The following is a 27105-nucleotide window of genomic DNA, read 5'->3' as shown; positions in this document are numbered from 1 at the left end:
CATTGCGAATATACAGATCTTTCACTTTTAATATTATCTAGAATAAATCCTTAATTTTGCATAATAATGGTGGGGCATTTATACTTGATGGATAAAAGAAAGTGCCAGATAATTGCAGAGTGCAACCTTTACGGACAACAAACCTGGCCCAACCTGAAGTTGCAAACCAGTGCATTTATTTGCATGTAGGTACGGTGCCACCAAAAGGCGTTGAATCCCTGACTCAATCTGCCTAAAGGTGCAGCTCAGTGTATTTAGAACAAAATGTACTTCTAATATCCAGCCTTCGGTTACAACCCCAGAACAAAATGATACCATTCAACCTGAAGTCTTGACTCTTCAAGGCCTGGTTTATTGATAATAACAGACGTTGATAATGGAAAGATTGAAATTTGATGTACCATTGTAAAATTTTAAGAAAAGCTCATATCGTTGGAACATTTCCAGCTTTTTATATACTTGCATGGGAAAGTATACAGTCCACAACACAGGAATAATTTCACATCCTGAGATCACAGCCCAACTTGAAATATTTTCTAGCAAGCTGCTGGCAATTGAAAAATAAGCCAACCAGCTGTGCAGTGGCTCTCTTTAAGTGAATACTGGCTGTAACCATGACAACACTGATGATTTCAGCCTTTTAGCTTAAGTGTTGAGGAGAAACTCATAAAACTGAACCTAATCTCAGTGGAGGAAAGGGAATTCAGAGGCTGTATAGTTCCGATCCTTAAACTTCTGAGACCTATGGAGCACAATGGGGGTAAATAAGGCATTAAACCTCGATTGTTCTCATTGAATAAGACAGAATGAGCAGGGAATTAACAGTTGGTATTGTTGGCGGTCCTCTTGCCTCTTGAAGGATCAATCTCTAAGTGGAGTGCTTAAACTGATGCATATCTGTAATACTGAAGTGTTGTTAAACTGAATGTTTGTTTCTATTGAGATAGGTGTTGAAAATCCCAAGGCATTTATCAGAACTGAATAGGGACTTCTCTCATAACCATTATGACCAAAAATTGATGAAATGGCTAATCACTTGGTTGTTTGTTGGATTACTGTGGAAAATAGCTGTAGTTTTTGTCTTTACAATAATTCAATGGATTCCGAGTAATTCATTTTATGTGAGGAGATTTGAGATGTGGCAAGGTCTTTTAATAAGCTTAAATTAACAGATTCTTTCCCCAGAGGTCAGTGCATACGCACAACGGACTTCTAGCTAAAATTATGTTGATTACTATCTGGTTACGTGTAGAACTTAAAATATGAATAGGTATATTAAGCTTTCTCGGTGTTAATCAACTTGCTTTGTTATATGATTGCCCATTTTAACAATCGCTGATAAACAACTCAATGTATTCTTTACTTCTGCATATGTTTATACGATAGAGACAAAAATATGCAAATTCCTTTTGCTTAATAAATAGGTCACTCAGAATGGGGAGTGCAGCAGTCAAGAGGAGTGCTGGAGCAATATTAAAACGTGTTAAAAAGAGGAAAAGGAAAGTGTGCCTGAGCCCTAGTTCAGAATCAGACGAAGAATATGATTCGGAATTAATTGAAGCAGAGCAAGTGGTAGGTATGCTTCATGCAATATTTAACTGATGTAATTTGACTTAATGTAAAACCTCGGATATTTTAAAAGCATTTTGGAATACTTGGAATAAATGCAAAACATGGTGCTGTGCTGCAATTAGAGATCGGCTCATTAAAAATACATCTGAGAAATTCTCGGCATACTACATGTAACTGACATTATAGAGTTATGGCGATTTTTCCAAAATATTTCTGCCAGTTTTCTCTTTACTTACATTTGGGAAACACATGGCATATGTACACTGCACTTTATTTTGGGATGATATATTTTACACTCTCAACAAAGAGATTTGCTTGCCAGAATTGCATTGTGAGATCATGGCAAGTTTTTGCGTCCACTGAATTTAACGGATGGAAAATCCTACAGGATACTCTGACCTCCACACCCGAATTCCTGACACGTACACATGAGCCCAGAGCATAAATTTGTCAAATCTATCCCATAATGTGCTCCACTCTAAGGTTGTCTTGTTATGCATATATTTCATAGCTGTCATTCTGATTCTTGTTCAGGTACTGACAAACATCTCCTGCAGATGTTTTCTGTGCTTCCCCCACCTCACACTATAGCAACTGCATTAATATTTTCTGTTAGCTGGCTCTATTTGAGAAATCCAGTAGTAATCATTGACATAATTGTCATTGCACAAAGAGAAAATAACTTACATTTTTGGATGGCTTCCAGAGTATTCTGATTTCTTAGAAAACTCCTGTTAATAAATTTAAAGTGACATTCAAGCCATAATCTAGTTCGTAAAAATCTACAAAGGGAGCCAATTAATGTTTTAAAAAAAAAAAAAATTTATTCTCTTTTTTAACATTTTCATCATATTTTCAATAACAAATAATTAACAATAACAACAAATACAATGGCAAACCCCTAACCAACAATCCCCTCATCCCACCCACCCTCTAACATCTCCTAACATTTTGAATACAAAATACCAACGTAAAAGAATCATCATTAGTGTATACATTCCCAACCCCCCCGCCCCCAATGTTCGATGTCATCCAATTCATGAAAATGCATGATGAACAAGGTTGATGAGTTGTAGAACCCTTCCATCCTCCCCCTCAACTCGAACATTACTTTTCCGAGTGTTAGGAAGTACAGCAGGTCCCCCCGCCACGCCGGGGCACAGGGCAGAGAAGGCGACCTCCACCCCAACAGAATCTGCCTTCAGGCAATCAGCGAGGTGAAGCCAAGACATCTGCCTCCGCACCCGCCTCCAGCAGCGTCCGATCTGACACCCCGAATATGGTTTCTAGTGGACCTGATTCGAGTCTCACATGCACCACCTTTGAGATTACCCTAAAGACCTCCCTCCAATACCCCTCCAGTTTTGGGCAAGACCAAAACATATGAATGTGATTTTGGGCCCTCACCCACAGCGTTCACAAACATCCTCCATCCCCTCAAAAAGTCAGCTCACCCTCGCCCTTGTGATGTGCGCTCTATACCTTGCCTTCAACTGTGTCAGCCCCAACCTCGTGCTTGACGTTGATGCATTCACCCTCCTTGGCACCTCACACCACACCCCTGCTCCATGCCCTCCCCCAACTCTTCCTCCCACTTAGCCTTAACCCCATCCTGTGATACCTTATTTTTTTCCCAGAATAACTCCATAAATCACCGACACCCCCCTCTTTCTCCTATCCGCCCGCCGTCAATATCTCTTCCAACAGTGTGGGGGCCGGTGCAATCGGAAGGTTCGATGCTTCCTTCCTGGCAAAATTTCGGACTTGCATATATCTAAACATCTCTCCCTGTCCCAACCCATATTTCTCCCCCAGCCCCTCCCCCAGCCCCTCCAATTTCGCAAACTGGCCTCCCAGAAACAAATCCTTTAATGCCCTAACTCCCATCTCCTCCCATCTCTGAAAATTCCCATACCGCCTCCCAGGTTCAAATCTATGATTCCGTTCAATTGGCATTTCCCTTGACCCCGAGGAGCCAATTAATGGGTCCACTGAATTGCCAGGCCACAAAGAAACTGAACACTATAGTGTATAGTGACATGGAAGCAGTAACTCGGAGAAGTTCTAAACCAATTTGCAATCTAAACTGGACCAAGTATAAAGGTCGTGGCACACATTGATGCTAGTGATATAGGTAGAATGAGGGGTGAGGTCTTGCATCAAGAATTTAGGGAGCTAGGCAGTAGACTAAAGAATGGTACCTCAAATGTTGTAATCTCTCGATTGCTCCCAGTATTGCGTGCTAGCGAGTATTGAAATAGGAAAATAGGACAGATGAATGCATGGCTCAAGAATTGTTGCAGGAGGGAGGGTTTTAAATTCCTGGACCATTGGGATCATTTCTGGCACCTGTACAAGTGGGACGGTCTGCAATTGAACCAGAATGGGGCAAATATCCTTGCAGGTGGGTTTGCCAGTGCTGTTGGGAAAGATTTAAACTAGTTCGGCAAGGGGAGGTGACACAGAGTGTTAATGCAACAGGGACACAGCGTACTGAGTTTTATGGGAGTAAGACGAGGCTGGATGGCCTCTACTTTAATGCTAGGAGTACCCTAGGTAAGACATGAGTTAAGGGTGTGTATTAACACCTAGAGTTGTGATATTGTTGTTATCACAGAGACGTGGTTGAGGGAGGGGCAGGATTGGCAGCTCAACATTTCAAGAAAAAGGATCTTCAAGCAGGACAGGGGAAAGGGTAAAAGAGAAGGTGCTGTTGTATTATTAATTAATACAACTGTTACTGCAGTGAGGAGGGACAATATATTGGAAGTTCTCCCAATGAGGCTTTGTGGGTAGGAATAAAAGGGGGCAATCACAGTGATCGGTTTGTATTATTGACCACCAAATAGTTAGCGGGCAATAGGAGAGCAGATTTGTAGGGGGGGGGCCTCCGATGGGGTCTGGCCCGTGATCCGGGCCCACCGATCGGCAGGGCCGGCCTCTTCCCCCCCCCCCCCCCCCCCCCCCCCCCCCGGGCCTACTTTCCTGCACGCCCGGCCCCTGAACACCGACGCCATGTTGAGTCGGAGCCGGCGCACTAAAGAAATCCCCCACGCATGCGCAGGTTGGCGGGGGCCAACTGCGCATGCGTGGGTTGGCACGGTGCCCATTTGGCGCTGGGAACGGAGGCTGGAGTGGCAGACAGCGTTCATGATGGTGCGAACACTTGGCCTCCATTTTGGAGAATCGCCCCTGTAGACAGTTCACTGAGGCGTGTAAAAACAGTAATAGAGTAATTATATTTGGAGATTTCAACTTCCCCAACATTAATTGGAATAGCCACACTGTATAGGGTTGAGAGGGAGCAGATTTCTTGGGCGGCACAGTGGCACAGTTGTTAGCACTGCTGCCTCACAGTGCCAGGGACCCGGGTTCAATTTCTACCTTGGGTCACTGTCTGTGTGGAGTTTGTACGTTCTCACTGTGTCTGCGTGGGTTTCCTCCGGATGCTCCGGTTTCCACCCACAGTCCAAAGATGTGCAGGTTAGGTGTATTGGCTGAGATAAATTACTCCTTAGTATTCAAAAGGTTTGGTGAGGTTATTGGGTTATGGGGATAGGGTAGGTTGTGGACCTAGGTGGGGTGTTCTTTGAGAGGGTCGGTGCAGACCCGATGGGCTGAATGGCCTCCGTCTGCATGGTGGTGATTCAATAATTCTAAATGTATTCAAGAGAGCTTTTTATATCTACATGTCGAAGGTGCAACAATAGATGGTGCAGTGCTGGACCTAGATCTGAGAATCCAAACAGGTAGTCCAGGTAGCAGTGGGGGAGCATTTTAGTGATACCGACTACAACACTGTACATTTTAAATTTGCCATGGAAAAGGAAAAATATGGTCTGCAAAAAAAGAATTTTGGAATATGGGAAGGCTGATTTTTAAAAAATAAGGCAGGATATGGCCAAAGTAGACTGGGAACAGCTACTTCGGTGTAAATCACATCAGAACAATGGAGGGTGTTGAAAATGGAATTGGCGGGAATACAGGTCCAATATGGTTCCTTGAGGACGAAATGTAGGAGCAACAAGTCCTGAGAACCTTGGATGTCTAGGAATATTCAGGGCTGGAGAGGAAGGAAAAGAGAGGATTTTAACAGGTGTAAAGGGAGAAAATCTACAGAGGCCCTTGTGGCGTTTGGAAAATGCAGGGGAGGGGTGTCGGAGCCGGGGGGGGGGGACCAAAAGGCATTTAGGAGAGCAAAGAGGAGGCATGAAAAAGCATTGGCATGTAAGACTAGGAAAAATCCCAAGATATTCTATAAGTATATTAAGGGGAAGAGGATAACTAGGAAAAGAGTAAGGCCCATTAGGGACCAAGGCATCAATCTGTGCATGGACCAGAGGACACTGGTAGGGTGTTAAACGAGTACTTCACATCTGTCTTCACTTTGGAGAAGGAGGATGTCGGTGCAGAATTCAGACAGGTGGACTGTGAGGTTCTTGAACAGTTTGACAGTGAACTGTCTGAGTATTTATTTAACCCATTTCATAGTTCTACTTCACCTGTTGTGACACGACTTTCTAAGGGAGGTTTCATCTCGGCTTGGCTTCATTGTGCATTTCATACAAATCAGGGGCTGACTCCTGAATTATAAGTCACACCTTTGTCAACATAAAGCATCTTATGACATGCATTAATGTAAAACATATATCTGCATTCTGATCATCAAATTCACCAAATATGCCAAAACCTAAATCTGACTTTTCTTTGAATTCCACAGCAGGACAAGAGAAAAGAAGACTTAAAAAATACCAGCGATCACTGCGCGATTGATAACAGTCACATGGATTCCACACAAAGCCGACTTAATGAACCCAGTGACACAGTTAGTGGAGCGAGTATGTTCTGAGTTTCGATGACCCGTGTCCCTTTGAAACAAATGAATCCAATTGAGGAAAAATGCAAAATAGTTTATTTTATGTTTACCCTTTTCGCCTTCTTACAAGTCGTTATTCCTTGTTTACCTGGTCCAATGTTACTCAAGTCTGTTAGAACCCTCCAAAGTACTACCAGACAAAACTCCAGGCAGTAATTCAATTGTCATAACCAAGCAGACCATAGATCCCTCAGCTGACTTCTCAACTGCTTTAACAAGTCAAAATGTGCATAAGATTTAGCATGAGAACAAAACAGGTGAGAACAATTTGCATTTCTCAAGCACATTTGATGTAGTCAAATATCCTTCAGAGGCATCAATCTACAATAATGGATCCTGAACAAAAGAAGGAGAAAATGACTAAAATTTGGTCATCACACTCCTGAGATTGGTGCTAAGGAGAGTCTTGAAGGAAGAGAGGTACGTGGAGAGATTTAGGAAGGGAATGCCAGATGGCGTGCAATAATTTGGGGCTTTGCTGGGGGAGAGAGGGCAGGTTCTGAGGGTAATGGCTGGGGGTGGGTAACGACTGGAGGTGAGTGTGCAGGTGGGACCAGAGGGGAGATGGGAGGTGTACATGCAGGGGCAGTGGGCTCTCTTTGTGGTTGTGGCCGGCCTTCTCCTCGGGGACATTTAATGCACCATGTGAGGCACTCAGATGTGGGGATCACAGGGGGCTGCCCACCATGACCTGTGTGAGCTGGGCAGTGGGCCATGGTGGGCGGCATGGTTGGTGGAATGTGGTGGGTGGTGGGGTGTGGGTGGCCTTTCAGCATCCACCCTGTCAAGTTCCCTCAGAATCTTATATGTTTCAATAAAAAGGGGGCTGGTTTAGCTAGGGGGCTGGTTTAACTCACTGGGCTAAATCGCTGGCTTTTAAAGCAGACCCAGGCAGGCCAGCAGCACGGTTCGATTCCCGTACCAGCCTCCCCGGACAGGCGGCGGAATGTGGCGACTAGGGGCTTTTCACAGTAACTTCATTGAAGCCTACTCGTGACAATAAGCGATTTTCATTTTCAAGTCCACTTCCCATTCTTCTCAACCCCAATGGACACAGGCTCAACTTGTCCAGCCTTCCCTCATAGGATGACCCCCACATCCCAGAAATTAGTCGCGTGAGCTAACAAACGTGCTGTTGAGGTCCACGTTCTGTTCTTGCCATTTCTCCTGGAGCTGTCTAAATGCAAACACCATATCAGTGGCTCCTTGGCCCTTTCTGCCACCGCGCTGACTCATTAGCAGCCGATCCTTATTAAGATGTTGCACTAAGCAGTTCAGAAGGCCTCTGGCAAAGATCTCAAGAATGGGATTCATCTAACATTGTCGGAAGATTGGCAAGTGCATTTCTGATTGTAGAGATGGACAAAGGGGCATCTTTGTATTATGGCAGAATGATTCTTTTCTCTCCCTTCAATGAGTCTCTTGTCCAGGCATTAGCCTGCATCCTTGTAGCTGGGGCAGTATCCATTCATGGAGCATTGCCACTGGACAGGTGTTGTTTCTAACAATGTGGGAGTGTCATCAAGAGATTAGTTGATGGCAACCTGTGGCGGCCTATTGATTGCATCATCATTGATGGATGAAGGCCAGTTGACAATGTGGTTAAAGTGTTCTGCCCATCTTTCCAGAACTTCGGCATTTTTTGTGAGAGTTTTGATCCGCAGATACTGAGGATTGGTGATGAACCAGTGGCCTGGGAGTCATCGGTGGATTTCAGAGCATGTCTTTCTGGTCTGAATATGACTGAAGTTTGTCTGCTTTCCTGATGCTAATCGGAGGTGGGATCAGGGACCTCTAGAGCAGTGGAGTACAACATTCTGCTGACGATTGTCCAGTCATCCTCAATGCAGTGAGAGTCCATTTCGACTATACACAGGTGACTCTCACATATCGCTGAGAGAGCTTCTTTCATGACTACCTGGTTGAGGAGACATTGAGACATTTCATGCTCTGCAGCATCTAGAAGAGTCGATCTTGATGTTTTGCTTTGAAATTATAAAGCGGTTAGATTGATCTCACCCACCCAGTCTGCTGGAACCCAGTATTTGCATGCCACAGTAGACAAATTGTTAAGCTGTTGGGACAGGAACACTGACTACCTGACTTGATTCGGCCTGTCCAGCAAAGTGATTTACAGGACGAAGCCACTGTCGCATGCCAACAACTACTTTGAGCCACAGGTAAGAGCTGGATGAAGGTGAGGTACGATACAGAATGAGCCGCTCCAAAGAGTGTGTTGAGCCTGCCTGTGAGAGGTGTTACCCTTTCTTCTACTCCTTAGAACACCTCCTTCAGCGGAGCTGGAACTCACATCCTTTTAAATCAGAGGTACGAGTGCTATCATTTTAAGGAACCTCCTTTCCTCACGAGGATTTATAAAATGATGGGCTGTGCTATAAAACCTTTAGATCTGGGGCCCATAAACTTTCAGTGACCAGAAAGAGAGGTGGTATTTTATGGCCTGGTAAACATCAGTACAGTCAACAGTAAACTACATTGAGTTACTCTGGGTAGCAGTGCAAGTAGAATCAGGCACTACTCCAGTTTGCAACAGGCTACAATTGGCAACATAAATAATAGAGAGCCTGCGGAATAATCTCCAATCATTGTGTGTCAACACAGTCCATTTTCGTTGTAATTGGGCCTGAGTCAGAAGTCTCTGAAACTTCAGTACTTGCACTGCAAATAAGAAAAGATGCACGGGGCAAACAAAAAAAATGCGGGGCAGAGTTGTTGTACTTTCTTGAAGCTCAAGTGTGAAATTGTCCCAATGAGGAGTTTGTATTCCAGATAAAATATTGGCAAATCAATGTGCTGGCATAATCTCGGTGGTGAACGAATTTCAGGATAGCTACCATAGTGCAGCACTGTCACATTGTTCCAGAAAGATGAAGAACTCAGAAGTGGTGTTAAATCCACAAGCCTTGGGTGATATTTCATTCTGGTCTCAACTAGCTCCCATATTTGCACTGATAGCTTTTACAGTGTAGACATTATTCTTAGAGTGAATTGACCCTGGATTAAGTTCATAGTTTAAGGGAATTTAATATATAGCACTCAATTCTGACCTAATAAATTCCCGTACTGCTACACCATTGATCTTGTGGCTCAGTGGGTAGAGTCCCTACCTCTGAGCCAGAAGCTCTGAGTTCGAGTCCCACCCCAGGGCTTGATGGCCAAGGAAGGTGTGTTCATAACGCCAACCTACAATTCATTCCACATGTGCCAATGACTAGTGGTAAGAGCAGGAGAGACTCTTGGTCAGCTTGATGTGGAGTGGTGCCCCTAAAGCTATAAGCTTCTGCCGAAAGACTAGCGACCTGTTCCAGGGATTGCTAGCTGTGGAAACAGACAAAGGTTTGCCTTAGCACACCACTAGACGCAGGAGAGAATTTGAAAATTGGAAATCCTGTATGGCCATTAAGCAGTATGTTTGGATATTCTTTTGGAATTCAGAAAAATAAATGTTTCTATGTCTATAAGTAAAGTGAGTGTTATGTTCTGTGTTGTGGCCTGGTAAAGATGTACATCTAGTTCTTTGATGAGTAAGATAGTTTATCAGCAAAATGAACACGTGAAAAGTTAACTGATGAACTTCAATACAAACGGTAACTAACAAGTGAATTCTCCTGGAGCTACTCCTAGTGCGACTGTCCTCTAGTACGACTCACTACCAATTGCTGATCTGTGGAGTCACATGGCGGATCTCTAGCGCCACCTGCTGATCGGCGGTCATATAGATCCAACTATATACATTGCTATGCATATTACCACAATGAGAACCCTTAAATCTTCAGTGTATTTGCTTTTAGCTGCTTCTGTGATTGGAAAGAACAAGATTTGGTCTTGGGAATCATACTTAGAAGCTGAAAAGGCTGTTGCTGCTCCTGTCAAGCTCTTTCAAGAGGTAATAATAATTTACATTTACTTGTTAAAAAAAATGGTTATTGGCCTCAGTATTTTCCAAAATACAATTATTTTTATTTTATAAATTTAGAGTACCCAATTATTATTTTTAAGGGGCAATTTAGTGTGGCCAATCCACCGAACCTGCACATCTTTGGGTTGTGGGGGCAAACACGGGGAGAATGTGCAAACTCCACACAGATAGTGATCTAGGGCCGGGATTCGAACCCGGGTCCTCTGCCCCGCAGTTCCAGTGCTAACCACTGCGCCGCCCCTTTTTAAAATAGATTTAGAGTATCCAATTATTTACCGAAATACGAAATTTGATCAAAATGACTCAATATCTGTATAGAATGGACCGACTCACCTTTCTCCCAGACGTTTTGGTCACCATCACCAAATATGTGTCAGAGTATTTTGGAAGGTAACTGGAGTAAAGGAAATGAGAGGTGCCCCCCATCCCCCCAAAAAAATCAATAGCAAACTTGTCTTTGGCCTTGTTATGTCAGCCTTCAACAATCCCCTTAAGGGAGAATTGTTTTGCTGAATTCTGCTCAGTGTGATTCGATGATGCTTATTCAGCAAGGATGCTGTATGTATGGTTAGATTGGGGGCTGGTTTAGCTCAGCTGGCTAGGCAGCTGGTTCATGATGCAGGGTGAGGCCAGCAGTGTGGGTTCAATTCCCAGACCGGCTGAGGTTATTCATGAAGGCACCACCTTCTCAACCTTGCCTGGCACCAGATGTATGGTGATCCTCAGGTTAAACCACCAGCAGTCAGCTCTTGCCCTTCAAAGGGGAAAGCAGCCTATGGTATTCTGGGACCATGGTGACCTTTTAGGATCTCAGTATTACATTGGGCGAGATTCTCCCGTACCCGGCGGGGCTGGGGGCTCCCGGCGTAAGAAGTGGCATGAACCACTCCGGCATCGGCCCGCCCCAGAGGTGCGGCATCCTCCGCACCTTCAGGGACTAGGCCGGCGGCGGAGTGGTTTGCGCCCGCCAGCCGGTGTGGAAGGCCTTTGGTGCCACGCCAGCCAGGGCCGAAGGGACTCTGCAGGCCGGTGCGAGTCCGCGCATGCGCGTGAGCGTCAGCGGCTGCTGACGTCATCCCCGCGCATGCGCGAGGGAGGGGGGGGGGGTTCACCTACGCGGAGGCCATCGCAGAGGCTGACACGGCCGGCGCATAGGAAAAGAGTGCCCCCACGGCACAGGCCCGCCTGCGGATCGGTGGGCCCTGATCGTGGACCAGGCCACCGTGGGGGGCACCCCTTGGGGCCAGATCGCCCCGCGCCCTCCCCAGGACCCCAGAGCCTTCCTGTGCCGCCAGGTCCTGCCGGTAAGGAACCTAGTCTAATTTACGCCGGCCGGACTGGCAAAGAACCAGCAGGACTTCGGCCCATTGTGGGCCGGAGAATTGCTGGGGGGGCCGCTGTGAGCGGCCGCCGACCGGTGCGGCGCGATTCCCGCCCCCGCCGAATCTCCGGTGCCGGAGAGTTCGGCGGCCGGCGGGGGCGGGATTCACGTCGCCCCCCTCGGCAATCCTCTGACCCGGCGGAGGGTCGGAGAATCCCACCCATTATGTCTGTCAAATGACAATGATTTAAATATATTAGAGCTGTAAGTCAATGAATCACAGTTAACCTCAGCAATATTTTTGGAGATTGATTATCAAACATGCATTATTCACTGAAATTACACAGAGAATACCTAAGTTGCAATTTAAAGTTAATTGCAATAAACAGTTGTCCTATTTGCAACTTTATCATTGGGCAGAAAAATGGGGATAGTAGCTAATTTTACATTCAACCTGATTTTCATTTTGAAATCAAATATTGAAATCAATGGAAAAGAAAAAGATGGTGCGGGTATGTAAAACAATGTAATGATTCGATAACACTCATATTTTGCCCAAATACTTAAGTGTAAGTTTCCCCAGTCATTTGTTGTCCACACGAATGGCGATAAACAGAGAAAAATTGAACTTTAGTCGCAGCACAATATGGGTAGCAGCTCGATTCATTTCCTGTATGATTCAATTTCTCATTGCAAAAGAAAATCTGTTGGGGTGTAAACTGAACCTCTTTTTTGCTATACTTCCTTCTGCACGGCCGACAAAGTTCCATTTTTCCCGAACGCATTTCTGGTTACTTGACTAACTTTCTATTCAAAGATTGACCTCATACATTAAAGCAGGTATGTGCCCAAGTTCCTTAGGGGAGAGACATGTGTTTCCTGATCTCGTACTTTACCAGCATTGTGCCATTTATTTGTGTTATGGCTGCCTCAGATCATGACCCAGCACATGTAGTTCAGTTTGCAAACACTTTCACCTTAGATTGAACTAACTGCAAAGGAAGCATTAATCTTACATTGCTAAAGATAGCAACATCTTCCCTAGCTAAAGATAGACCCAGGGTCTATGTGCATTCCGTAAGCAGGTCTGGAATTTAATTCTTACTTTGATGCTGTCATATGTCTCACAAGACCAGATGACTGCAGAAGCAGAATCACCAAGCTTGGTGGCATTTTATTAAGAGAACAAAGACGAAAAAACAAAGTTAGCCAACATAATTTTGTATCTTACAAGGCAGAATTAGTTATCAGCATGCAAGACTGGCGTCGTGAATGGACAAGTTTAGTGGTGCCTCTGAGAGTTAAGCAAAAGGTGCATATAAATACTACGCATCGCTGGCCAGGGCTGTGCCACGTGAGTGACTTTCCCACGTTTGGGCCAGATTGTAAATCAAAAATGAACAACATTATCTCCCAAAAACATATTTAACATTGTCTGTTTAAGGACCCGGTTAAATGGCAACAAGAGATAAGGTTGAAGATCTCACCCTGAACAGCCTCGCAGTACCCCCAACAGCCCCGTGATTCCCCCCTGAGCCTGAGGAACTTGCCATGGCTGCTGTGGAAGTACAGTTCCCGGCAGACTGCAGCCTCTCTGAGGTTGTTTGCACAAGCGTCGGCCAGTTTGTCTTCTATCATTCCTTCTGCTGGAGAACAGCACTGCGTGCATTGCGCAGAAGAAAAGACCACAAAGGGCCCAAGTCTCAGCCGACTGGCACAAAACTACAGCAAGGTGACCTGAACAGGACCACGATTACAGAGGAGGTGGCCCACTGAGTGGGACACAGCAGGGATAGGAGAAAGGTTCCAGAAGTAAAGTTAAAGAAAACTGCAAAGGGAACAGAATGCAAACAAAGTGGACTTGAAAGAAGCCATGAAGACCTATGGAAACAGCTGAATGTTGGTGACTCCTTACTGCGGGCCAGTGGTGTTCTGCCTGTTATGGCCAAAGATCTGAAAGTGTACTTGGGTGTGCGTACAGATGAGAGCGCACCAAAGGGCGTTAAGTATGCTAAGGATAGGTTGACTGTCCTTGGTTGTACCAGTGTGGCTGGCACATACAAATGTTAATTAACTATAATTGGGAAAAGCAAATACCCCAGCAGCTTCAAGGGAATTCAAACATTCCCTTTTTACAATTTGTCCATAAGAGAGCTCAGATATACAGGGGCGGGGGATCTCTATTGACCTCTGTATAAAGGTCGGTTAGTAAGACACCAATCTACCGGGCTGTATACTATGCTGTAAATAAAAACTTTATTTCTTTATTTCACAAGGTGCGGACTCCCCGGCTGGGATTCTCCGAGCCTGTGGTGAACGGAGAATCGGCGGCAGTCGACGCGGCATCGGTCGGGGGCTGTTGAAAAAGGCCCCCACGGTGATTCCCCGCAGTCGACCCGCCGAGTTCCACCGGCGTGGTTCCAACCTGGTACCACCCAGCGGGAGCACGGACCTGCGGCCGTGGTGGCTGTCCTGGTCGGGGGGGGGGGGGGGGGGGGGGATCAGACTGCGGGGGGGCCTGCACAACGGCCAGGCATGCGATCGGGGGAACCGATCGGCCGGCGGGCGCAATTTGGAGGGGGCCTACCTCCTTCTGCACGGGCCCGCTGTGTGGCTCCGCCATGTTACGTGGCGCAGGCGTGGAAACGGCCACCACGTGCAAGTGTGGACCCGCGCCGGCAATGCAGGGGCGCGTATCGGCACCGGAGCAGCGCACAGCACTCAGGCGCAATGCTGGCCCTCTGTGGCCCACTGAATCACTGGACCAAGAGGCCCGTTGATGCCGGCGTGCAACACTCCAGTGTTTACGCCGGCGTCAACACTTGGCCGGGACTTTGGAGAAGTCCTTATTAAAATGGTAATACATTGTACTATTCTATAATGTGATTGCAACTTTCTTCTTTTTTAACAGTATCAGGCAATCCCACAGAATAAAAATTGGTTCAAATCTGGCATGAAATTAGAAGGTATTGATCCTACACATCCATCGATGTACTTCGTACTCACCGTGTTTGAGGTACAGAAAGCTTCACTTTATTTTTAATATACATGTATTGATTTAAAAATTTAGAGTACCCAATTCATTTTTTCCAATTGAGGGACAATTTAGCGTGGCCAATCCATCTACCCTGCACATCCTTTTGGGTTGTGGGGGCGAAACCCACGCAAACATGGGGAGAATGTGCAAACTCCGCACGGACCGTGACCCAGAGCTGCGATCAAACCTGGGACCTCGGACCTTGAGGCAGCGGTGCTAACCACTGCACCACCGTGCTGCCCCTTACATGTATTGATTTAACTAAAAAATTTGAGTAACTGATACATTGGAAGAACAGGATCAGGTTATAAATAATGAGGAAACGAGCAGAAAATTTGTCAGTTCCTGAAAAAACATTTTACATAGTATCTAAAATGTATCAGATATGAATATGATAACTGGCTTTTAGTTTTAGATAATAACCTAGAACATAGAACATACAGTGCAGAAGGAGGCCATTTGGCCCATCAAGTCTGCACCGACCCACTTCAGCCTCACTTCTACCCTATCCTCGTAACCCAATAACCCTCCTAACCTTTTTAGGTCACTAAGGGCAATTTATCATGTTCAGTCCACCTAACCTGCACATCTTTGGACTGTGGGAGGAAACCGGAGCACCCGGAGGAAACGAACGTGCAGACTCCGCACAGACAGTGACCCAGCAGGGAATCGAACCTGGGACCCTGGCGCTGTGAAGCCACAGTGCTCATCACTTGTGCTACTGTGCTGCTCACTTCACTTGTGCTACTGTGCCGCCCACACATTTGTGCTACTGTGCTGCCCACACTTGTGCTACTGTGCTGCCCACACATTTGTGCTACCGTGCTGCCCACAACCTGTTGATTTTGTTTGATAAATGAGCCTCCTGCGAAGGATCCAATTGAGGATTGTTGAAAGTAAAACTCAAATTAGAAAAGCACAATAGATTTGTGCATCTATATGTACTAGAACACAAGCATGTGACAAGAGTGTAGGTAATAGTTTTACTTTATTAGTACTTAAATATTGCATTTTTTTGTGACAGATGCTAACAATTGTTTTTGCAGCGAGCTACTGTGAACAGGTAGTGAACAGCAAATGGAGGAACGTGTTTGAGCAATTCACACAGGGTGGTGTGGAGATGTGTGAGTTAGAATATACAATGATTTGTGTCATTCAGATGAGACCCTAACTGCCGAGGACTACAGAAAATATAACCTTTATACCTTTCTGATTCATGTCTTGGCTGGTTTCTTTCCTATAAAAAATATGAAATTTGTACATGAATATGAACATTCATGGGCGGATTTCTCAGGTGCGTGTTGTTCATTGGCGGCGGAATTCTATCTTCCCGCCGAATGCCAATGGGATTTCCCATTGCAACCACCCCAGGCCACTGCGAAACTCATTGGCGGGGGTGCGTTACCGGCGAGAAAATTGAATTGCAATGTCTGGAGAATTCTGATCCATATTTTGACTTGTGCAAACTGCTTTTAGCTGCATCCAACATTAAACCTGTCTATCGCTTCATCTTTAAAACTCTTGCTGAATCTCAATTTTTTGTTTAAGCTGCAGGTGGGCTGGTTTAGCTCAGTGGGCTAGACAGCTAGTTTATAATACAGAACAAGGCCAGCAATGCGGGTTCAATTCCTGTACCGGCGTACCCGAACAGGCGCCAGAATGTGGCGACTAGGGGCTTTTCACAGTAACTTCATACTTGTGACAATAAAAAATAATTATTAGATGAACTTACTTCAACTCCCTGAGGGTCATCATCGACCAGACGCTGAACTAGACTAGCCCTATACATACTGTGACAACAAGAGAAGGTTAGGGGAAATGAATTCTGACTCCCCAAAGCCTGTCAACTATCTACACGGCACAAGTCAGGAGTGTGGCCTAATACTCTCCACTTGCCCTGATGAGTTCAGCTCTAAATACCCTCGAAGTTTGACACCATCTAAGATAAAGCAGCACACATTATTGGCATCCCATCCACTACCTTAAACATTCACTCTCTCCACCACTGAAAGTTACAGCAGAATACCTTCCGCAAGATGCAGCAAGTTACCAAGGTTTCTTCAACTGCACCGTTCAAACCTGTGATCTCTACCACCTAGAAGGACAAGGGCAGTAGGCATATGGGAACATGACCACCTACAAGGTGCCCTCCAAGCCACGCACCATCCTGACTTGAAACTTTATCGCCGTTCCTTGATTGTTGCAGGAGCACAAGAAATAGGAGCATGAGTAGACGACTTGTGCATTGACCTTGCCTTTCAAAATGATTATGACTGACCTTGGGCTTCAGCTCCATTTTCTTGTCCACTCTCCACATTCCTTAATTCCCTAAGAGACCAAAAGTATATCTATCCTGGACTTAAATGTATTCAATGATGGAGCATCCACAACCTTCTGGGAATGAAAATGTCAACGATTCATAACCTTTTGAGATAAATAATTTCTCCTCTTCTCAGTCCTAAATGATTGGTCCTTTATCCTGCATATTTCTGGAATTCCCTTCCTTAGGGCACAGGAGGTATTCCTGCACCGCATTGACTGCAGCGGTTCATGAAGGGGGCTCATCACCTCCTTCTCGAGGGCAATTAGGGAGGGCAATAAGTGCTGATCGAGCCAATGCACCCCGCACCCCATGAACGAATAAACTTTTTAAAAATTTCATCATTTCCACTTTGACTTCCATCCATTCCTTTTATTTTGTTCTCTCTGTCAGATACCTGGAACATTCCCTGTACCGATGATGCTATACAGCGGTAACTGTTGTTTTGAGACCACAAGTTCACTCACTGATGGAACATGGAGTTCCACTCCTTGCTTATTTGCGGAGCTAACTCACTTGCCATAACAGGGAACAGGCAACCAGAGGAGAAAGGGTCACGTTTCCAAATGCTGATCCCACGTGAAGAACAAGCCATGGAAATCGTGCGCAGGGGAGCAAGTTAAAGGCTTGCTGTCTGGAAAAACTGGAGAAAAAACTGCTTGGAATCATAAAAAGATTGAACATGGAATGAATGGAAATTCTCTTCGTTGAGAAACATTCCTGCTTTGTGATTCAAGCGTCCAAGCAGTTTATGATGCCCTATAGCCTAGGGAAGCCAGTAATGTGAGAAAATACCAGTGCTTTTTCATCCTGCTTGACAGTCACCGTGGGGAACCTAAACGCCTCACAAATGCAACATCACTGCTGTCAGATTGTTGTATGATCACCAGAAGCAGTTTTGAAGAAACCCGAGGCATAAAGGTTTCAAGCCACAGAGCTCTCAACTGCCACGAGCATAGCAGTGCATGTGTTAATGTTGGGCTCCAATTCTCACTCCAACATGTGGCACAAATAGGTGACATTCTTCCTGCATGCACGCAGCCACCTTGCACATTGCTTCTCTGTGAGGCTGAGGTGTGAAGTCCTCTTTCTGCAGACTCGCGCTACAATGCCTCCTTTGCCCACTTGCAGCTTGAGCAGGTTTATGTTGTCTTCCTTGCTGCTCCTGCTCCTCCTCCCGACTCGGCAGCCTCAGGTGAAGCTCAACAGAATTCCCACGTTCACCAGTTGAGAACAGGAAAATCCCATGAGACAATTCCTGCCTGCCACAGAATTCACTCCATAGAAGTATCGCACGGAGAACCACTTGCCACAACATCTAAAAATGTAGCCCCAAAGCACCCACGAAACAACTAACCAGAGATTTGATAGAGGTGGAATCTTCTTTAAATTCAGCTTCGGACCACTTCCTGGTATTGCTGATCAGTCCTCTGTGCAGTTTTCTGAGAAGGTCATAAACTAAGAAAGTCCCACCATTACCCTTTCTCCAAACCATGCTCCTTAATAAAGTCATTCGCCTCCTCTGACTTCGTAAAATATTGTTCCTTCCCCTTCAAAGTCACCCAGAGTTTGGCCGGGTACAACACCCCAAATCGAACCTTTCCAAAAGAGCACCGCTTTGGCCTGGTTAAACCCTGCCGGCCACTTGGACAGGTTGGTCCCAATGACCCTATATATTTGGATCCGTTGACTCGCCCAACTGCAGTGTTGCTTCGTTCTCACCCATCTCAGAATCTCCTCCTTCTCCTGGAATTTATCCATTTGGACTATCAGCGCCCATAGCACCTCCCCAGCTCTCGGCCTCTGCCGTAGCAATTGGTGGGCCTGGTCCACCTCCGGGGCCCTCTCACAGATCCCTCCATCAACCAGCTTCATATACATCTTTAAGAGGTAGGCCGTGGCCCTCAATCCCTCCACTCCCTCCTGCAGGCCCACAATTCTTGATTTCTGCTGCATGGACTGATTGTCCTGATAGTCGACTTTTACCTTCAACTCCTCAGAGGCTGGTCCCCACATCACCTCCAACTCCACAATCCAATCTCTGTGATCCATTGCCACCCTTTCCACTTCACGGATCGTGGCACCTTGCGATTCCAGGCGCATCTCCATCCTCTCAAGTCCTGTGAAGAGGGTCTACAGCTCCCTCAATCGTCTTGGATCAGTCCTCTTACATCTCTAGCTGATGCCGCCAGACCTCCCTTGTAATGATATGTATATAGGCAAGCTAGTGAAGAGTTAATTATTACATCTCTGTGTAATTCAAACACTAGAGGGCACCACCATTTCTCTGTATATAAATCAGACCTCAGGGAATTCTGGGTGGTATTAGTGAAGGAGAAAATCTGAGAACAGCACTAGGAGAGTATTAGATTAGAGAGATATAACACAAGGATATTATTAGTGACTACGAGATTATTGATTACTGCTCGACAAATTCAATATTACTTTATTAATAACGATAGCTCAGTACCATGTTATATTACCCTTGGTGGTACTATGTCGGGTTCTTTGTCTTTTGTTCCAGAATGGTCAGTCGAGTTGATGACAAAGAATCCACCAATCATCAGATTGAAATAAAACTAATTTATTGTATCACGATTAGTTAAATTAAATTTGCACTCGCTACTGAGCTATATCAATAAGCTAGTACTCACTAATAACATCCTCGTGTTAACTCTTATTCAATTTCTTCCGGGTGTGGTAACCTGCCGACATTCCACTTTGGTGGAGAATTCAACTCCTACCACTTATTTTGCACAATCTCCAACAAAACCGCCCATTAACCGGGCAGAAAGGGCCAAAACCAAAGCCTCCAAGTAGGAGCCACTTTGTGTGCAACTGATCAGTTCATGGCCACCACCGGAAGTCCAACTTTCCCAATATTAATTGGAATAATCAAAGTGTGAAAGCAGGCAGAATTCTTAAGCTACATCCAGGAGAATCTTTTGATCCAGCACATGGAAAGTCCTGCTAGAGAGGGGCGGTACTTGACCTAATTTTAGGGAATTAAGTCGGGCAGATGGTAGAGGTGTCACTGGTGGGGACATTTCGGTGACAGTTACCAAAACTCAGTAAGATTTAACATAGTTATGGAAAAGGACAAAGATGGTGGTCTGATTTGGGGGAAAGCTGATTTTATTAGGATAAGGCAGGATCTGGCCAAAGTAAAGTAAAGTCGCTGTCGTCCCAAATGACCTTAGGCTGCTTTCCCCTTTGAGGGGGAGAGCTGACTGGTGGTGATTTAACCTGAAGATCACCACACCTCAGGCAAGAGGCAAGGTTGAGAAGGCGGGGCATTCATGAATAACCAAAGTGGACTGGGGGCAGCTACTTGTAGGAAAATCTATGTCAAAACTTCGAAAAGGAAGTAGAGTACATGGCCAACATTTTCATGTAAAGGTAAAGGCTAGGACCAACAAGTCCAGAGAACCCTGGATGGCAAGGGATGTACAAGATCGGATAAAGAAAAGAGGGAGGCTTATGGCAGATAGAGGGAGCTCGAAATAGTGGAAGCCTGGGAGGAGTAAAGAAAGTGCAGGGGGTACTTAAAAAATAATTTGGGATTGTGAAGAGGGGCAATGAAGAAACAAAGAAAGGGGAAGTCTCAAGCTGTTTGATAACTATATTAAGGGCAGGAGAGTAACTGGACATATCCGGATAATGAACATATCCAGAGTAGGGAAAGAGTTGAACCTATTTGGGACCAAAGTAGCAATCCGTATGTGGAACCAGAAGATATAGGTGAGGTTCTTAATTTGTTTTTTAGCTAATATCCACTATGGAGAAGGACAATGTAGATATAGTAATCAGGGAAGGGAACTGTTATATAATTGAACAAACTAACATTGAGAGGGAGGAGGTATTAGCGGTTTTGGTGGGCTTAAAGGTGGACTAACCCCCACGTCCAAATGAGCTGGATCCCAGGCTGCTGTGGGTGGCGACGTATGAGATTGCAAAGGGTCTGATACTAATTTCCAAATCCTCTCTGACCACAGGAGAGGTGTTAGAGGACAGGAGGACAGTCAATGTGGTACCATTGTTCAAGAAAGGAAGTAGGGATAAACCAGGTAATTACAGCCCAGTGAGCCTAATATCAGTGGTATGGAGTTACAGGAAAGAATTCTGAGGATTTTTTGGAGAATTAATATTCACTGAGAGAGGATAGTCAACATGGCTTTGTCAGGGGGAGATGATGTCTCACAAATTTGATTGAATTTTTTGAGGAGTTGACTAGGTATGTCGATGGCAGGGCAGTTGTTGTAGTCTTCAGTAAGACTGTTGTCAAGGTCCCACATGGGAGACTTGTGAAGAAGGCAAAAGCCCATGGGATCCAGAGCAATTTGGCAAATTGGATCTAAAATTGGCTTAGTGGGGCAGAGGGTGATAGTTGTAGTTTGTTTTTGTGACTGGAAGCCTGTGTCCAGTAGTGTACCACCGAGATTGGTGCTGGGTCCATTGCTGCTTGTAATGTACATTAATGACATAGCTGTGAAAGTAGGAGGTCTGATCAGTAAGTTTGAGGTTAACCCAAAAATTGGTGGTATGGTAAATACGTGGTGAAAAGCCTCAGATGATATAGACGGGCTGGTCAGATGGGCACAACAGTGGCAAATGGAATTTAATCCTGAAAAGGGTGAGGTGCTACATTTTGGGAGGACGAATAAGGCAAGGGAATACACAATGAATGGTAGGATGCTAAGAAGTACAAAGGACCAGAGGGACCTTGAGGTGAATGTCTGTAGATACCTGAAGGCAGCAGGACAGGTAGATAGGTGGTTAAGAAGGCATATGGTATACTTGACTTTATTAGCTGAGGCATAGAATATAAGAGCAGGGAGATTATTATGAAGGCTGTGTAAAATATTTGTTCGGCCAAAGCTGGAGTATTGTGTGCAGTTTTGGTCACCGCACTATAAGAAGGGTGTGATTGCACTCAAAGGGTGCAAAGCAGATTCATCTGTATGTTGCGTTAGTTGGTGCATTTCAGCTCTGAAGAGAGGTTGGTCAGGCTGAATTCATTGTCCTTAGAGCACAGAAAACCGAAGGGAAATATGACAAAGGTGTATAATATTATGAGGGACATAGATAGGGTAGATGGGAAGAAACCTTTCCCCTGTGTAGAGGGGTCAATAACATGAGGATAGATTTAAGGTAAGGGGCAGGAGATTTAGAGGGGATTTGAGGAAAACCCTTTTCACCCAGAGCGTGGTGGGAATCTGGAACTCACTGTCTGAAAGGGTGGCAGAGGCGGGAACCCTCCCAACATTAAGAAGCATTTAGATGAGCACTTGAAGCGCCATAGCATTCAAGGTTAATGACCAAGTGCTGGAAAATGGGATTAGAATAGATAGGTGCTTAATGGCCAGCACAGACATGATGGGCCGAAGGGCCTCTTTATGTGCTGCAAAGCCCCATGACTCTAATATAAATATAAATCTGATGGAAAATATTAATTAAGATGGTTATTTTATATGCTGTGGCCCACAGGTTAATTAAGCAATGTCACCATGAGATTGGAGAAATTCCAATTCCCATGATATCTGTGTAATCTTCTGATCTCATACATAATAGCACTCATGTGGCTATATTTTCTGTTGCCCCAGCTATTGGCACTGTTATGAAAGCTAATGATCTGGAACCACAAATAAAACGTACCACTGACCTGTTTAGAGTACTAACGCTTGATCGTGGTGGTATACAGAAATGTTTGCTGAGTTCCTCTGGTTTTCTAATTTAAGTTATCTCATCGCAATTGATGTCAGGTGAAGGATGTTTATTTTTGTTTGGTGGAAAGGGGATTCAGAGGAAGAGAGATCTTGGGCTGGATTCTCCGTTTCAGCAATGAAATGTTGACGCCAACGGAACATGTGTGGTCTTTCACGACCAAAGATTCTGCGTGAAATTCCCACTGATTCCGGGTCCAGTGAGGAACTAGCCAGGTGAAACTTATGGCTCCCGCGCCGAAAATGGCCGGAGAATGGCTGGGTCCCTGGCCGCGCATGTGCACGGCTGACGATCTGCAACGGTCGCGTTGTACAACATGGCGCCGGCCGGATGCGAGCCCAACCCCGCCATCCGCGACTCCACAGCACACCCTTTGACCAGTCCCCCCAGCCCTTGCGGAAGCCCCCCCCCCCACCCCCACCCTATCCCCATAACCTGTACATCTTTGGACACTGAGGAGCAATTTAGCACGGCCAATCAACCAAACCTGCACATCTTTGGGCTGCGGAGAACCCGGAGGAAACTCACGCTGAAACAGGGGGAAAGTGCAAACTCCACAGACAGTGACCCAAGGCTGGAATTGAACCCGGGTCGCTGGCAGCATGGCGCGGCAGTGCTATCCACTGTGCCACTGTACTGCCCTTTAAAAAGAGGCAGAACGACTAATTATGTGATTAACTACATGTGACTAACTTTTTTATTCTAATGCATAACAATTGGAAATTCAGTTGTTATCACTCAATTCATTCTGACTTTTTAAAAAGATGAGAGGCCATAATCTTGCTCAGGAAAATGGATGCTGGGACTGTCAGTTAATTCTAGTTTGCCACTTATTGATGGTGGTAATAGTGGTGGCTGAATGAGATCAACTGCCCAGTTTGCATGCCTGACATTGCCCATGGTTTTTGTAAGGTAATATTTAATTTACCAGAAAGGGCAAGAAGATTTTGTGTAAGTAACTATTATTAAACTGCAAGAAAGGCTACTTATAATTGGAGAATCATAACAATATCTTGTTTCCTGAAGGTTTGTGGTTATCGCTTGCGACTCCATTTTGATGGTTATTCTGAGTGCCATGATTTCTGGGTGAATGTTAACTCTCCAGACATCCATCCTTCGGGATGGTGTGAGAAGACAGGTCACAAATTGCATCCTCCTAAAGGTGAGAGATGTTCTGGCATCAATCTGATAGTGGGGAAAATTCTAAAATCCATTGTCAAAGATTTTAAAGCAGAGCACTTGGAAAATAGCGGCAGGACTGGATAGAATCAGCATGGATTTATGAAGGGGAAATTATGTTTGGCAAACCTACTGTAATTCATCGAGGATTTAAGTAGTAGAGTTGAGGGCGAGCCAGTGGATGTGGTATATTTGGACTTTCAGAAGGCTTTTGACAAAGTCCTGCATAAAATTAAAATTAAAGCGCATGGGATTATGGGTAATGTATTGAGATGGATAGAAAACTGTTTGGCAGACAGGAAACAAGAGTAGGAATTAACGGGTCTTTTTCAAATTAGCAGCTACTGACTAGTGGGCTAGCGCACGGATCGGTGCTGGGACTCCAGCTATTCACAATATATATTAATGATTTAGATGAAGAAACAAAATATAATGGGCTGAATTCTCTGCTGTCGGGATTCTCCGTTTTGCCGGCAGCCCGGGGGTTTCCCGACGGCGTGGGACTGGCCCACAATGGGAAACTCCGTTGACCAGCTGGCGAAACCGAGAATCCCGTGGCTTTGTCACACCAGAAATCTGGTGAGGTGGGACGGAGAAACACGGCCAATTTCTCCAGATTGGAAGATGATACCAAATTGGGTGGGAGGGTAAGCTGTTTGGAGGATGCAGAGATCCTTCAGTGTGATTTGGACAAATTGAGTGAGTGGGGAAATGAATGGAAGATGCAGTATAATTTGGATAAATGCAAGGTTATCCACTTTGGTAGCAAAAACGAGAAGGCAGACTATTATCTGAATGGCCATAAGTTAGGAGAGAGGACTGTGCAATGAGACCTGGACGTGCAGCAACAAGGGTGGCGAACACGATCGTGGTGGTCAAGCTGCCAAGACCCTCGGGACACACCGGCGCAGCAGGCAGTAAAAGAAGGCAAATGGGACGCTGGCCTTCTTTATGCGAGGATTTGAGTACAGGTGCAGGGACATTTTGCTGCAATTATACAGGACCTTGGTGAGGCCACACCTGGAACATTATGTGCATTTTTGGTCTCCTTATCTGAGGAAGGATGTGTGTGCACTCGAGGGGGCGCAGCGCAGGTTTACCAAATTGACTCTTGGGATGGTGGGACTGACGTATGAGGAGAGATTTAATCGATTAGGATTGTATTTGCTGGAGTTCAGAAGAACGAGGGGGGATCTCATAGAAAGCCACAAAATTCTAACAGGACTGGCCAGGGTAGATGCAGGAAGGATGTTCCCGATAGTGGGTATGTCCAGAACCATATCCCCGTCTGGGGATACGGGGTAGACCATTTAGGACTGAGATGAGGAGAAATTCCTTCACCCAGAGAGTGGTGAGCCTGTGGAATTCGTTACCACTTGTGGAAGTAGTTGATGCCAAAACACTGTATGGTTTCAAGAAGCAGTTAGATATAGCACTTGAGGCGAAGGGGATCAAAGGTTATGGGGGGTTTGAAATCGGGATTAGGCTATTGAGTTGGATAATCAGCCATGCTCACAATGAATGGCAGAGCAGGCTCAAAGAGCTGAATGGCTTCCTCCTGCTCTTATTTTCTACGTTTCTATGATCAGCATAACTGATTTTGGAGTTAATTATTACCCCACTGGGCCAATAACTTTGCGCGGGTTAAATCAAAATGACCTGGTCCAAAACTACTGGGCCAATCATAAACATCATCCTGAAGTGCAATTATAGATTGGCGAGAAAATACAGATGAGACAAAAGTTTATGTAGTATCATTAGTCAGTGTGATTATCTTGTTTGAAGCCATTTGTGATAAATTCCATAAGATAGCATTAGTGTCATTCAGAACCAATAATGTGATTTTAGCAGATTTGCTCTATTATTATTTGCTCTATTAATAAATAAGAAGTTGGCTGTCCTCTACTATATAGTTCATGTTTTCCTGTATAAGATTAAACTTTTAGACTGTAATGTTATCTGTCTGTCATGTAAAGCATTTGGGGTAGACTTCTCCAGCAACCAAAATATACACTTTCCTACAGATGGCGCCACACCAACACACAAAATTCGATCAATATTTTTTGGTGCTGAAACAAATTATAAATAATCCAACTGAACAAACATGAAAATGAATTTGAATTCAGGGTTTGGTTTGTTGTTATTTCACTGGAAGGAGTTATTTAGTAGAGGATTTGTTCAGCTGGATACATAATGCCATTATTTTAATTTTTCAGGCTACAAGGAGGAAGAGTTCAACTGGCCAGACTATCTGAAGATAACCAAGTCCCAATTTGCACCAAAGCAACTCTTCCTCGTTCAAGATACCGTGAGCACCGTTTTTAAGCAAATTCTGATGTTGGGGTGTTTGAACAACATTGGCTTACTCCTCATATTGAAAATAATGCTTTCCAGTTACATCGTTAAACTTAAAACCAGTTTAGTAGTCTGTAAATTAACAGAAGATCATAGGAAACAGGGGCACGAGTAGGCCTTACTGCCCTTCAAGCTCCACAATTTAGTAAGATCATGGCTGACCTTCAACTCAGCTATACCTGTCTGTTTCACCCTACTCCCCCTGATTCCCTTTGTGTTCAACAATCTAACATGACTGAAATATACTCTGTGGTTGAGCATTCACAGCTCTATGGGGCAGAGAATCCCAAAAGCTCACAGCCTTTTGAGTGAAGGAATTTCTCCTCAGCTCAGATCTAAATGGCCAACTCTTGAGTTTGAGACCAGCCAAGGGAAATATATCCTCTGCTTCTACCCTGCCAAGGCTCTTAAGAGTTTTACATGTTCATTGTAATATCTTGCATGGGACCTATGGGGTGGGAATGCTTGTCTTCCATGTCCTCCTTGTGGAGTACGAGCAGGGTATCTCAATGGCTCAATGTATATCAGCCAGAAATGCACCAACCAGAAAGGAGCCCAGTAGGGATCTACCAAGTAGTGTATACATCATTTGTGTAAATAAAACTTCATTCATATTTTACTCAGTGTGGACTCCCCGTGTCCTTCCTAACATCACCTTTCTTTCTGCCAACCCCCAGGGAATAAAGGCCTAGTGCACTCAATTCTCTTCATAGAATAATCCCCTGATCCCTGGAACCAAACTAGTGAACCTTCATTTCGCTCCCTTTAGGATAAATCTGTC

The 27105-nt window shown here is 45.1% G+C and overlaps 1 protein-coding gene across 6 annotated transcripts in view; it reads left to right on the top strand.

Annotated features, from left to right (window-relative positions):
• The window catches only part of l3mbtl1 (L3MBTL histone methyl-lysine binding protein 1), a 108703-nt gene that overhangs the window by 47063 nt on the left and 34535 nt on the right, over positions 1–27105 (top strand). For all 6 annotated transcript variants that reach the window (XR_005461427.1, XM_038803447.1, XM_038803448.1 and 3 more), the window contains 6 exons: positions 1425–1572; positions 6293–6410; positions 10261–10355; positions 14621–14725; positions 23817–23952; positions 26186–26277. Coding sequence is in view for 5 of the 6 variants with exons in the window: in XM_038803447.1 (XP_038659375.1) it covers positions 1425–1572; positions 6293–6410; positions 10261–10355; positions 14621–14725; positions 23817–23952; positions 26186–26277 (694 nt within the window). In the remaining variant the exon portion in view is untranslated. The remainder of the gene's footprint in view (positions 1–1424; positions 1573–6292; positions 6411–10260; positions 10356–14620; positions 14726–23816; positions 23953–26185; positions 26278–27105) is intronic.

Source organism: Scyliorhinus canicula, chromosome 7 (assembly GCF_902713615.1).
Source record: "Scyliorhinus canicula chromosome 7, sScyCan1.1, whole genome shotgun sequence".
In the NCBI taxonomy this organism is placed as follows: domain Eukaryota; kingdom Metazoa; phylum Chordata; class Chondrichthyes; order Carcharhiniformes; family Scyliorhinidae; genus Scyliorhinus; species Scyliorhinus canicula.
This window is presented reverse-complemented; position numbering and strand designations above follow the sequence as displayed.